This window comes from Wyeomyia smithii, chromosome 3 (genome assembly GCF_029784165.1).
Source record: "Wyeomyia smithii strain HCP4-BCI-WySm-NY-G18 chromosome 3, ASM2978416v1, whole genome shotgun sequence".
Classification (NCBI taxonomy): Eukaryota; Metazoa; Arthropoda; class Insecta; order Diptera; family Culicidae; genus Wyeomyia; species Wyeomyia smithii.
The window spans coordinates 183,890,878-183,905,336 of NC_073696.1; the positions used below are offsets into that span (position 1 = coordinate 183,890,878).

Consider the following 14,459-nt stretch of genomic DNA (forward strand, 5'->3'; position numbering starts at 1 on the left):
TCTGGCACATTATATATGAAACAACTTTGTAGAAGATTTACCTTCTATTCGCTATTTAAATGAGCTATTGTGAAGTTTTATTCAGAATGGCCCTTAAAATCGGTGTTTTAATATGACTTTTATTGTAATGTTGTTCATTATAATGTTGTTCATTATAATAAAACCTAAATTAATCCACCTAGCGGTCAGACTCAGCCTTTCTCATTCAAACTTATTATTTGTAAAAATAGATTTACATGATTGCTTAAACCAAAGGTATATTCACTCTTTGGGTTCTTAAATATTGATGTTGTAATTGAAGTATAAAATATGAAACTTGAGGTAATGTTAGTGCTTAAGAAATAGCGAAATAAAAGAAATGACTCTTAATTTCGAACAATTTAATCACGAGCGATACCGGGAACGTTCAAATACATACGATACCACATTTGAATCATGTTGAGTCCATATATATTGACAAAAGCAGGTATAGTGTTGAATAGTCTTTGAATTTCTTTTCTTTCTAAAACTTTTTAACAGCATATCAAATTGTTATGAAGTTTGTTATTTGTAAGTTTGTTAGATGACTCGGTTGTATGACACTAGTTATGTTCAAATAAGTCGTGTAATACTTGAGATAATAGACTTTCTTTGTTTAAACAATTTAATACATAACGGTTGCTTAAGTTTGATAACAATCAAATGAAAAGGGAACGTATAGGGCAGCCAAACTTTGAAACCACGTGTTCAATCATAATTCATCAGTTAACCCTTAACTAGCCCGTTCATCTGATATCAATATTGTTCAAATCGGTTGTGTAGTTTCTAAGATAATGAAGTTTCGTGATTATTACATTCCGATACATTACAGACGAAGTTACAGTCCGATTACAGTAAAATTCAATAGGGTGTTATGAGGCAGCTAGACCTTTCATTTGACACTAATTTTGTGGAAATCGGTTGAACCATCTCTAAGAAAAGTGAGTGAGTCCAAGTAGTCTTCGGAATATGTTTCTTTTCATAGCTGGATTTCACATTTTTAAACATAACAGGCAAAGTAATAATCCGTTTGCAAAAAAAATTGATAGGGTCTTATGGGGCAACAAGACCTTCCATATGACACTGATTTTATGAATATCGGTCCAGCCATCTCTGAGAAACATGAGTGAGATTAAAGAGTCTCCAGAACACGTTTCTTTCAATAACTTCTGAACCACAAGCTCAGTCTTCATAAAATTCAAAAACTAAGGTTTTTTTTAGGTAGCCCGTTCATATGAAACTAATTTTGTTCAAATCGGTTGTGTAGTTTCTGAGATATTGATGTTTCGTGATTTTTACATTTTGATACATAATCTATAAACTAGAAATCAGATTACAATAAAATTCAATAGGGTCTTATGGGGCAACTAGACCTTTCATTTGCAATTAATTTCATTGAAATCGGTCCAGCCATCTCTGAGAAAATCGAGTTAGATTGGGAGAGCGTTACACTCACACACACATGCACACACACATATACGACATTCGGCCCTTTTGGGCACTTTTATACCTTTAGTTTTTGCAGTGATTGCTATACCTTTCTAGGAGAAAGGCAAAAAGTGGCTTTTAATTTCAAGTTCAATCCCGAGCAAGCCCGCAAAAATTGAAATAGTAAAATATCAAATTTAAATGATGTTGAGGCCACATATTTTAATCGTAGCTGTAGTTTCAAACAGTCGGCGGGTTACGTTTCTTTCTATAACTTTCAAACCACATGTTTAAACATTATGTAAGTCATTGTTTAAGGGTTTAAAAGCCCATTAATTTTAATTCAACTATGTTCATAACTTCTGAGATATAAGAGCGATTTTCACATTCTGACGCAGCGCCAAAACTAAAAGTTTGATTACAATGAAATGCTACAGCGACCTAAGCGGCAAATAGACCTTTCATTTGACACCAAGATAGAAAGAATCGGTCAGACCATCTCTGAGAGAAGTGAGTGCGAAAAAAAGGTGCACATACACACGTACACACCCACACACAAACATATACACCTATACATGCATATATGCAGAAAATAGTCGATTCGTCGAACTGAGTTGAGTAGTATATGACATCCGGCCATTTCAATCATTTGTCTACCTTTTAATTAGCCAGTGATCGTTAGGAGAAAGTCAATATGTTTACTTTCATTATGTGATTTCACCAGTGGTGGGCACCGCTAACCGAAAATTTAGCGACGCTAATCGCTAAGTCGCTAACCGGAAAATTTAGCTCGATAATCGCTAAACGCTAAACGCTAAACCCACCTTAGCGGAACTTTCGCTAATCGCTAACTTTTTAATATGTGAATAGTCATATCGCTATATTTATTGCTCGTGTTTTGTCAGATTTGGACCACTTTGATCTGTTTTGGTTAAACAAACGAAAACAATTACTTTCTAAAGCTATTTACAGTAAGAGGTTCACGAAACGGTATTCATATTTGATTTTGTAAAAACAAGAATAACAAAAGTTATTTAGCTTACATTGAAAATAGATACTCCTAGGAATGTTGTCATAAAAATTCAATTATTATCTGAATCGAAAAAGTAGAACCAAAGTTGTCATAATTTCAAGCGCATTGCAATTTACCAAAGTTCTTGGTGTGCCGAAAACTCAATCTAGACCTTGTGCTTGTTCTTCAAAATGCTCCTGTGGCTTGTACGATAGCTGGAACTCCATTCTAGGGTAAAAAAATGACAAAAGTTACTTTCGCAGTAAAGTATGTTCATCTTTCGAAGCAATTTACGTACGCCATCAGCAATTCACAGTTTTTCTAAATATTTCTATTGTCGCTTCTCTACAAAATTTAGCGAATTAGCGATTAGCGTTTCGAAGGCCAAAATTTTAGCGACGCTAACAGTTTCGCTAACCAGCTCAAAAATTAGCGAAATCGCTAAATCGCTAACTGAATTTTAACGTCGCTAATTAGCGAATTAGCGAATTAGCGGAATGGTGCCCACCACTGGATTTCACATTTTTATGACCAACGGACGAAGTTACAATCCGATTACAATGAAATTCAATAGCAACCTATGGGGCAACTAGACCTTTCATTTGACACTAATTTTGTGGACATCGGTTCAGCCATCTCTGAGAAAAATGAGTGAGTTTAAACAACCCCAGGATAACTTTTCTTTACATAACATTTGAACCATATGTTCAAAACGAAATTTAAAAGTTAAGGGATTAGGAGACAGCCCGACCATTTGCAACCAGTTTTATTGACATCGGTTGTGTAGTTTCTGAGATATTGATGTTTCGTGATTTTTACATTTTGATACATAACCTCTAAACTAAAAATCCGATTACAATGAAATTCAATAGCAACCTATGGCGCAACTAGACCTTTCATTTGCAATTAATTTTATGAAAATCGGCCCAGCCATCTCTGAGAAAAGTGAGTGAGAAAAAAAGTTGCACATACACACACACATACACACATACACACATACATACATACATACAGAAAATGCTCAATTCGTCGAAAGGGGTCGAGTGGTATATGACATTCGGCCATTGGGACCACTTTTATACCTTTGGTTTTTCCAGTGATTGCTATACCTTTCTAGGAGAAAGGCAAAAATACAACTTCACCAAAACAAGTTTATTTTTATCTCTAATATTTGTTCAGTTATATAAGAGTTAGTGTGTTAGTGTTCAGTTTATATTTGTTAAAGAGATAGCGAGGGACAATTGCCTGTATCTGGATTGAATGATCTTTTACTTATACTTTGACATGGAAGTGGTTTAGTCTGTAGATATTTGCAGATGTTGGAGATATCTGTTAGTAAATTAAGGCATTGTTTTAATCTAAATCGTCAAGAACCAAAAAAAATATGAGAGTTTCTTATAAAATGCGCTACAACTTCGCCGAATAAAGTGACTTTTTATATGCAAAAATGAAAAGAGTAGAATTCGCTCTAAAATCCAGTTTTTTGGATCAAAATAATTTCGATCGCGTTTTTACAGCTTTGGAAACACTGTGCACTGGTCTTGCTCCATTTAGGTGTCATACACAAATTACGTAACGCTCGCTCCCCCTCCAAATTAAATTTACAATTTTGAGCAAACATCACAGTTACGTAACTGTCTCAAATGAACCCCAGCCCCCTGCCCCCCAATATAACAATAGGTAATGCAGTCTCAACCACCCTTAACTCCTCATGCGTTACGTAATTTGTGTACGACGCCTTACGGTGAAAACAGCAGCACTGACTATCTACTCAGTCTTGCATACAAGCTTTTATGTGGAAGCTTGACATTACTTTTCATTGTCACTTTCGACGCTTCCAATGTATGAAGTACAATTTTTAAAGTAATAGAAAGTTAATGGTTCTCTTTATTCTTTTTATCCTCCGATGTAGGATTGTTTGTGCACTTAAGAAAGCAGTGTTGCTGATTAGTGTTTTTAAAACTTGATTTCTAATCAGTGAAGTTCATTGTTATTGAAATAAGAAAAGCAGGCTCAGTATATCTCTTTAACATTTCGTTATTCGTGCTATGACTAACAGCACTTTTTCAATGGGTAGTTACACAGAGTTTTGTATAAAACAAAGCAGCGTGTGTAACAGAGGGTTACTATACTTTGTTATTCATATAGGTAAGTAAGTTTTCAGACGGTTATTCACAGGAAAATCAAAACTTTCAGCGTTTCGGTGTACCTCTAAGTCATGTCTGAACGACCTTGACGTTAATTATGTGGTTATTAATGCAACCGCGATAATTTTTTGTATCTGAGTAAATCTCGTCAGGCCTGAAAATTTTTAGCGCTTTTGCATGATAATGAAAAATAGCCACCATAAACGTCAGTGTTTTTTCTACCATCACAGGGAAATATTTCGTTTCCATGCAATATTCAGTATTCGTAAAAAAATATTAAAGTCAAGTCATTCGGAAGGCGCAGTAAAAGCGTGTTCGTTTGATATTCACTGCTTAAAGTTTTCTGAAAATTCATTATTCTGAGTTTCATTTTGTGAACTGAAATGTTGTAAACTCGGTTTGTGTACTGTACAGTAGCATTACGCGACTAGTGATGAATAAGAAAAATGCTGCCACGAAAGAAATGGTCACTTTTCATTATGATAACGGCAGCAAGCGTCACTTTGATAGCGTCATTTTCATTTTACCAAAGGAAAAGTGAGTATCATTTCTTTGAATTTTCAGAAGACTTCATTGCGTGACCGTGAACGATGCGTTTGAGTCTTTCGACGGAGTGTGACAGCTCGTTTCCAGGATGAAATTCATGTGTGTTTGAAAGGGCGCTGCGTTCATTGGAAGTAAAAATTGAAACAGATTGGCTGTATTTTCATAGAATTCAGGTAGTGAAAATGACTTTTATCAGCCCTGATTCTCGCTGAAACCGGGGCACTAGGTGTACAATGTCTGTCAAATTTGATATTAAACCACATAGTTGTTAGAAATGGAGGAGAATTTGTGGTGAAATTTTAGCAATTCTTGATGTTTCGTTTCAGCTATATCTCTTTCATTTGAAGTGATCTAAGTTTTAGCCGCCATTTTGAATTTAAATATTTTAAAACTTTGTTTGGAAAATTAGTTCAATTGGTATATTGGCTCTCCTAATTTGAAAAATTAGGTGCATCTTCTAGCAATTTTTATCAGCTTTCCAGTGCTTGCCCTGACTTAAAATCGGTAGTCGCAAACATGGTCAGATCACTGCAAATAAAAACACTAGCATTACTTTTTACAGAAAAACACTTGTTCCATACGAATTTCAGAGATATAACTCCAATAGAACATCAAGAATTGCTAAAATTAACTATTTTTTGGTGGCCGAGAGGATAACAAATTCGATCAAACAAAAATGGTATTATGATTTTTTCTCTATTTATAACAACTATGTGCATTTATATTGAATTTGAAAATCGCACATTGAAGCCTGGTTTCTGCGAAAATTCCTCATCTAGATACTTCAGAACATTGTCTATTCATAATATTGTCTATCAAAAGTAGCTTGTCGACAATCCTCATGAAGTTTGGACTCGAAAAAAATGAGACACACAAACTTCTCAAATTTTTGGGGATTGAATAACTATATATTAGCTATGTTTTGGCATAATTTATTTATTGAATTTCCTTTACCAGACTGAATGCTCGTATATTTCTCTTGACCCTGCTCATGAAAACTTGGGCAAGGCTTTACAGATCTTCCTTACCCAATTTCTCCCAGTTTTTCTTTATAGTTTCATCGGTTTTTAATGTTTTTCCGCTTTTCCTCAGTTTCTTCTTTATTATCGCCCAAAGCTTTTCGAACTGACGAAGTTCTGGAGAATTTGGCAGGATCGTCTCTTTCGGGACCACATCCACGCCCTTTGCTTTGTTCCAATTCATTAAAGGCTTGGCGTAATGGCACGAAGCGAGATCCGGCCAGAACAGTGCGGGACCACGGTGAAAGCGGAGGAAGGGCAGCAAGCACTTCTGCAAGCATTCCTCTTGATAAATCTGTCCGTTTATGGTGCCGCTTGTTACTAACGGCTTGCTGTACCGGACGCACTCGCAAATTTGTCCAACTTTTGCTTTTTGTATTTTTCTGGAATCTCTATGCAAGACGTACCGACAAAAAACTCGAGGCCGGAGATTTGTTTGGTATCCGCTTTTGTATACGTCTCGTAGTCCATGACGAGACAGCCTGGCTTGACCAGCTACTCACGGTACAGCTTCCGCGCACGCCATTTGGCCACCCACTTCGACGAATTGACCTTTTTGGCAAGGTACCTTCTTGGTGGAACGGTTTGGGTTTTGCCTTTCTCCTAGAAAGGTACAGCAATCACTGGAAAAACCAAAGGTATAAAAGTGGTCCCAATCGTGAGCATTTTCTGTATGTATGTATGCATGTGTGTATGTGTGTGTGTATGTGCAACTTTTTTTTCTCACTCACTTTTCTCAGAGATGGCTGGACCGATTTTCATAAAATTAATTGCAAACGGAAGGTCTAGTTGCGCCATAGGTTGCTATTGAATTTCATTGTAATCAGATTTTTAGTTTAGAGGTTATGTATCAAAATGTAAAAATCACGAAACATCAATATCTCAGAAACCACATAACCGATTTCAAAAAAACTGGTTTCAAATGATTGGGCTGTCTCCAAAACCCTTAACTTTCGTTATGATTGAACATATGGTTCAGAAGTTATGTAAAGAAAAGTTATCCTGAGGTTGTTTAAACTCACTCATTTTTCTCAGAGATGGCTGAGCCGATTTTCACAAAATTAGTGTCAAATGAAAGGTCTAGCTGCCCCATAGGTTGCTATTGAATTTCATTGTAATCGGATAGTAACTTTGTCCGTTGGTCATAAAAATGTGAAATCACATAATAAAATAAACATATTGACTTTCTCCTAAGGATCACTGGCTAATTAAAAGGTAGAAAAGTAATCCAAATGGCCGAATGTCATATACTACTCGACTCAGTTCGACGAGTCGAGCATTTTCTGCATGTATGTGCACCTTTTTTGGCACTCACTTTGCTCAGAGATGGTCTGACCGATTCTTTCTATCTTGGTGTCAAATGATGGGCCTATTTCCCGCTTAGGTTGCTATTGAATTTCATTGTAATCAAACTTTTAGTTTTGGCGCTGCGTCAGAATGTGAAAATCGCTTTTATATCTCAGAAGCATACATAGTTTAATTCAAATTAATAGGCTTTTAAACCCTCAAACAATGCATTTCATAATGTTTAAACATGTGGTTTGAAAGTTATTAGAAAGAAATGTAACCCGCCGACTGTTTAAAATTATAGCTACGATCAAAATATGTGGCCTCAACATCATTTAAATTTGATAAAGTACTATCTCAATGTTCGCGGCCTTGCTCGGGATTGAAGTGAAAATTAAAAGTCATTTCTATCATTTCACTTTTTGCCTTTCTCCTAGAAAGGTATAACAATCACTGCAAAAACTAAAGGTATAAAATGCTCAAAAGGGCCGAATGTCGTATATCACTCGACTCAGTTCGACGATCTGAGCATTTTCTGTACGTGTGTGTATGTGTGTGTGTAACGCTCTCCCAATCTCACTAGATTTGCTCAGAGATGGCTGAACCGATTTCAATGAAATTAATTGCAGATGAAAGGTCTACTTGCCCTATAAGACTCAATTGAATTTTATTGTAATCTGATTTCTATTTAATTCTATTTACATAACAAAATGTAAAAATCACGAAACATCAATATCTCAGAAACTACTCAACCGATTTGAACAAAATTGGTTTCAAATGAACGGGCTACTTAAAAAACCCCTGACTTTTGAATTTTATGAAGATTGAACATGTGGTTCAGAAGTTATGGAAAGAAACGTATTCTGGAAACTATTTAATCTCACTCATGTTTCTCTGAGATGGCTGGATTGATTTTTAGAATTAGTGTCATATGGATGGTCTTATTGCCCCATAGAATTTATATTGCTTATTTTTTTGCAAACGGATTATTACTTTGCCTGTTATGTTTAAAAATGTGAAATCCAGCTATGAAAAGAAACTCACTCACTTTTCTCAGAGATGGTTGAACCGATTTCCACAAAATTAGTATCAAATGAAAGGTCTAGCTGTCTCATAACACCCTATTGAATTTTGTTGTAATCGAACTGTAACTTCGTCTGTAATGTATCGAAATGTGAAAATCACGAAACTTCATTATCTTAGAAACTACACAACCGATTTGAACAATATTGATATCAGATGAACGGGCTAGTTAAGGGTTAACTGATGAATTATGGTTGAACACGTGGTTTCAAAGTTTGGCTGCCCTATACGTTTCCTTTTCATTTGATTGTAATCAAACTTAAGCAATCGTTATGTTTTAATTTGTAAATCAACGAAAGTCAATTATCTCAAATATTACACGACTTTTTTGAACATAACTAGTGTCATACAAACAAGTCATCTAACAAACTTACAAATAACAAACTTCATAACAATTTGATATGCTGTTAAAAAGTTTTGAAAAGAAAAGAAATTCAAAGACTATTCAACACTATACCTGCTTTGATATATATGGCCTCAACATGATTTAAGATTAAGCTCGAGATTAAATTGTTCGAAATTAAGAGTCATTTCTTTTATTTCACTATTTCCTAAGCACTAACATTACGTCGAATTTCATATTCTTTTTTTAATTACATCAATATTTTAGAATCCAAAGAGTGAATATACCTTTATTGGATTCAAGCATTCATGTAAATCTATTTTTACAAATAATAAGTTTGAATGAGAAAGGCTGAGTCTGACCACTAGGTGGATTTATTTAGGTTTTCTTAAAGTACTGCCTTATCTGCTGCGCCTTCTCCAGCGCACCGCTCGATGGTCTCCGTCTCCCGGAATATCTTCACAACAAGGGGACACGGTAGAATGGTGGTTTCCAAAAATCCATCACCGCGCCCAAGATTTGCTGGCGTAGCTCTTCTTGTTTCGAATGCATTTCGGAAACTACTTGAGAGATCGTGATTAAATTCTGCACACATAAACATATCACTCTAAACTAGTATTACCCAAATTTCATTAATTTTTACCCAAGCGATAAACAGTTACACCTAAAACAAAGTGTCGCCTTTTTTCCGAGTCCAATCTTTACTCGGTGATGTAGTAAACTAGGAGAGGCATCATAGGTATGTAGGTGTACAATTCATTTCTTACTGATCGACAGGTTAACAGACAGGTTAACCTTCAATTACATACCAGAAAAAATATCACAAAAACGGCTGCACCAATCATCAATATCATTTTGTTTAATTTTTAAGTTAGTTTTGATTGTATGCTACAGAATGTTAAACAAATATGGTTATAACTTCATCACTCTCGTGTTACTCTGAAAATGCTCTAAAGTGGAATGTAAAAGGAAAAGTTCATAACTTCAGATACACCGATCCAAAGAGAGAGTATCAGATAATAATCTAGATTGTTTTATTTATATATCTCTCTATATCTTAACAATTTTAATAAAATAAAGTAATATCATTAGTTACCAATCACATACAAAAATAACCTCCATGTCCATCGCACTAGTTCAAACCCTCATTTTGCTTCCATCGTTCCATCCACATGGCACATTCACTCTAATGTTCGCGTTGTTGTTCAATTGGGAGAAAATCACAAAACTAAATTTCGATTTTCGCCATGATCTCTTTCACACAGAGTTCTACAATGCCCGTCCTGTCATTGCACAATACACACTCTGTGCCATCGGGATCAGCCAGTTATACTTTAGGACTGAGTGTAGCACCCGTAGCCTCATCATATACATTTCCAACGCACTCGGCAACGACCGGAGGACTGGCGAGTGTCCTAGGCACCGTTGGTACGTCCGGTCTGGGGACAACCGGTGTTTCCGGTTTGGGAGGTCTCGGAAGTGGCCTCGGAACTGGCACGGGACTTGGCCTAAGCTCAACTAATCCACTCACCAGTACGTTGGGTACCAATTTAAGCAACTACAACACGAGTACGTCCTACTCAACGTACACCAATCCTCTGCTAACATCCGGTGGTATTACCTCTAAAATTAAACCATTGGACGAATTAGATCTGTTAACACGATACGGACAGAGAGGTGGTACACCTTGTTCGCCAATTCCACCGGCTAACTGGGGTCTGGATAGCTTTTCCGGAATTGACGGTGTTAATCCGGCCTTCATGCACACTCAAAATCGAACACTGATGGGAATGGAACTAGACGGTAAGTGGCATATGCAGCTTAATTAAATGTGCGCTAGTAGTCGTAGGTCCTAAAACGCTCTATTCCCTCATAGCACGAACGCACGGTTTAACACTGAACGGTACTGGTGAACCGCAAGTGGATATGTTAGATATACCGGGAAAAGGTAGATGTTGTGTATTTATAGCAAGATTTTCCTATGACCCGCCAGAGTGAGTATACCAATTTTCTCTCAGTGTTTCCAATTTGTGCCAATTTATGAACGATCTGCTCTTAATAAAAACAAAAGGGCACTGAGGAGATGAACTCCCATATGCTAAATAAAGTTTCTTTCTCGATTGCTCTCCAATAATTTTAGAGTGGAAGGTTCAGAAGGTGAATTGGCGCTTTGCGCAGGTGATTATTTATTAGTCTGGGGCAACGGTGAACCACAGGGTGGTTATCTGGATGCCGAACTGTTAGATGGTAGAAGGGGCCTGGTGCCCGCATCCTTCGTGCAAAGATTAGTAGGTTAGTCATCTCATTTCCTCCGACATCATCCGACCGGTACCTGCCCAAAACTACTATCAATCCATCACGGTGCATCTAATCGATCTCATTTTATCATACGGCATGTTTCTGTTTTGTTTTCGACCATAGGTGACGATTTGTTAGAATTTCATCAAGCCGTGGTGTCCACGCTACGGGACGCTGATGATGCTCCCATTAACCTCGATCCAGCGCCGATGCCGTTGGGTAATCCGCATGTGCCGCACACAACCGAAGACTTAGTCCGAATTAGTGAATCCCATACCGACGTAGGTCAAGAGTTCGACGACGAAGCCGACACAGGTAGGAGCGTTCCCAACCGGGTGTTACAGTATCTGTGTCTGTTTGATCTCCTCCTCTAGACTGTCTTTTCCATGAACTTTTGATTTCCTTTCGATTTATTTTGAACGAAGTGTTTCATCGATAAACAGTTTTGTAGTGTACTGATTGTCATGCGTACTGTATGAGTTAATCAGTAAAATGGACTTGCGAAAGCGATTTCGAAAAACAATTATTCGAACCAGTCCTACACAATACTGTTCCCGATAGTTGCTTGATTGCTGCCATCTCTTGTGCCAACAAGAATTTGTTAATGATTGATCCAATTGATGATAAAAATGATTACGTTAGGATTCTTCAGAATTGTATCTTCATGCTCAAATTATATTAGTCTGATTTTTGAATTAGCGATTCACATAAATTCGGTTTATTATTTGTATCAACCATTTCAATTCTCAACGAGAACCGACGCAATAATCAAGCCCTGCGATGAAGCACTTTCACACGTTTTACATTCTGGTATCATCCTTTTTAGTGCACAAACATCAAAAACACTAGAGAAAACTTAGCAACACACAAAAAACTAGCACAACACTACTCGAAGCAAAGTAGACATCGTGATACAGCGAAAGAGGAAACGATGTGATATATAAGACTCAAGCGTTACTAACGTTTCCCGCTACTCATATATGTTCCACTGTCAATCAAAGGTGCAAAACCTGACATGTTGCATAGGTAATGGCCTTCTAAAGACTGACTTTAAAGGCTACATGGAAGATAAATTTAAAAAATATATGTTACTGAACTATTGATTTGATTTAAAGTTGGATGGTGCGAAACCAAATAAATATGGTGAAAAATTGGGACCAAATTCGATTAAGTATAAAAAGAAAAGATAACATGTAGCGCAACTTTTGTCAAGCGTTAATCATATCTTCTTTCAAAGTTTTAGTCGCAAAAACCACTACAATAACATAATGTTTTCCGTTATAGTTCTCTCCTCTTGCGCTTGTACTAGTGTTGGTGAATGGTTTCAAGAAAGCTGTCAACAGCTAAAACAATCTTTGCGATATGTTTTTATTAAAATTTTTGCGCCGAATCAGACTAGAACTCTGTTGAATATATTGGAAATGGAAAAACGATCTGTTAGTGCCACTAATAGCGTGCTTCTTCTATGTAGAATAGTGTGGAATAAAAATATGAACATAATTCTGAGAAACACAACAACTTTCGAGTTCGGGTTGAACTCGGGTGTGTACTTGGCAGATTTCAGCACACCAAACTATAGTAAACTCCTCAAAGTTTTCGTTGGGATTCAAAAAATATCACATTCAGTTTCAGTTCAGAAAAGGTACGAAATTTTAGCTTCTGCGAAATCCTCTATTATGTTTTCCTGTTGAGGTGGCACGAGAACCAGATTTTTCTGACCTCTGGAAGTGAACGAGGATAATTTCAACTATTCAAAAGAGATTTTCTACCTAACGTGCGGTATTAAAACAAAAGTCTAAGCGCTTTGCTCGAGATTTCAGCCAAACATTTTTTTCTATATTATATACCATCATTGTCTATAACGGATACACCCAGTATTCACAAAATGTTCCAGCCTCATCCTAACTACTGTCTGTATCAAATCGTCTTTTTACAACTTTACGTCTCATGGAGAATTGAAAAGGTGCGCAGATATTCAGTCAATTACATGGTTTTCTGTTATGAGCCCGATGGAAACAGTGGTGGTGAATGAATAGGGGTTGTTGAGAACTTCGTTACTTGGCACCGGTGGCGTAATTGTGCATTTCCACCGCATTCTGAAGCACTCGCTTTTCTTTTTTTTTTTCTCCTTCAACTGGGTGGCATTGGGAACCACCCGGGCATGGCAGCCTTGCAGTAGACAGAGGCTTTCCCCAGAAGAAGGCAGAAAATTTTTCTACTTCACATTCTTCTATTTCTGTTACAAACATGTAGAATAATCCAATGTCATTCGTGAGTGTCCCGCCAATTTTCTCGCATATATCACTGTGAAAAGATGGCCAGTCTGCTGTTCGTTGCAAGGAATCAAGCAACATTTACAACATATCAACATATATTCATTGTATGAAATAAGCCAGGAAGTTGTAACATTGTCCCATGAAAGGAAGCCTACAGTTGACAATATTATATTTCTCTCACACAGTGACAAATTGGTAAAATGGAACAAGTCAAAGCCAATTTGGCGGTTTGCATGGTAATTTATTCAAATTAAAGACAAAATTGAAGCACCGTCCAACGCTAAGTGGTTCTGCGGTGACGACAAGAGAAACAGTTGATGCACAGAACAAGCATAAATAATTGGATTTTTACACACACTTTGCATTCAGTATGGCTCTTCATTTTGCACATTGTGGTTTCTGGAAATGGAAAAGTTAACGGGCTCTGCAGATCTGCGATTAAATTATTTTTCAATAAACGTGTTGTTAATAAGTCTTAGTAATTGAAGTGATGATTTATTTCGAAATTGTCATTGAGTTAACTAGCATAATTTCCATAGAAACAATTTAACTTCATAATAAATTTTCTTCAGACCTAAACAAACACTGCCTGTTAAGATACATGATTCAATCTAAACGCTTCCACTAACATAACATTCTTTCCTAATTGAAATGAAATATTATTGATTGAAATAGTAGTTTTACAGCATTCTGCTTTATATCAATCGAAGTTGGGAGTTCAACAAGAGCTAACAACATGTTTTCCCCGCTCTATCTTATTACACGGAATGAGATAAGTCTCCCAGAATTGGAAAACTGTTCGCTTAGTCTCGTACATGGCTTTTCGTGTACTATTCCCTTAGGAACATCTTGTGTACAATGATCCAATCGGAAAGCTACATGTGACACTAACACCGCGTAACACTTTTATTCCATCTTAATAGTATTTTTACAAGGTGATTATCCCCTCTCTAATCCCTATTTTATCTCTTTACTGAACACTTACTTTTGAATGTCTCTGAT

At 36.6% G+C, this 14,459-nt stretch overlaps 1 protein-coding gene across 12 annotated transcripts in view; it reads left to right on the forward strand.

Annotated features, from left to right (window-relative positions):
- The window catches only part of LOC129730633 (uncharacterized), a 199,360-nt gene that overhangs the window by 130,601 nt on the left and 54,300 nt on the right, over window positions 1–14,459 (forward strand). For 11 of the 12 annotated variants that reach the window (XM_055690114.1, XM_055690115.1, XM_055690118.1 and 8 more), the window contains 4 exons: window positions 10,149–10,686; window positions 10,760–10,877; window positions 11,024–11,175; window positions 11,305–11,496. In XM_055690114.1, coding sequence (XP_055546089.1) covers window positions 10,149–10,686; window positions 10,760–10,877; window positions 11,024–11,175; window positions 11,305–11,496 — 1,000 coding nt within the window. The remainder of the gene's footprint in view (window positions 1–10,148; window positions 10,687–10,759; window positions 10,878–11,023; window positions 11,176–11,304; window positions 11,497–14,459) is intronic. The other variant, XM_055690119.1, reaches the window with a different exon arrangement.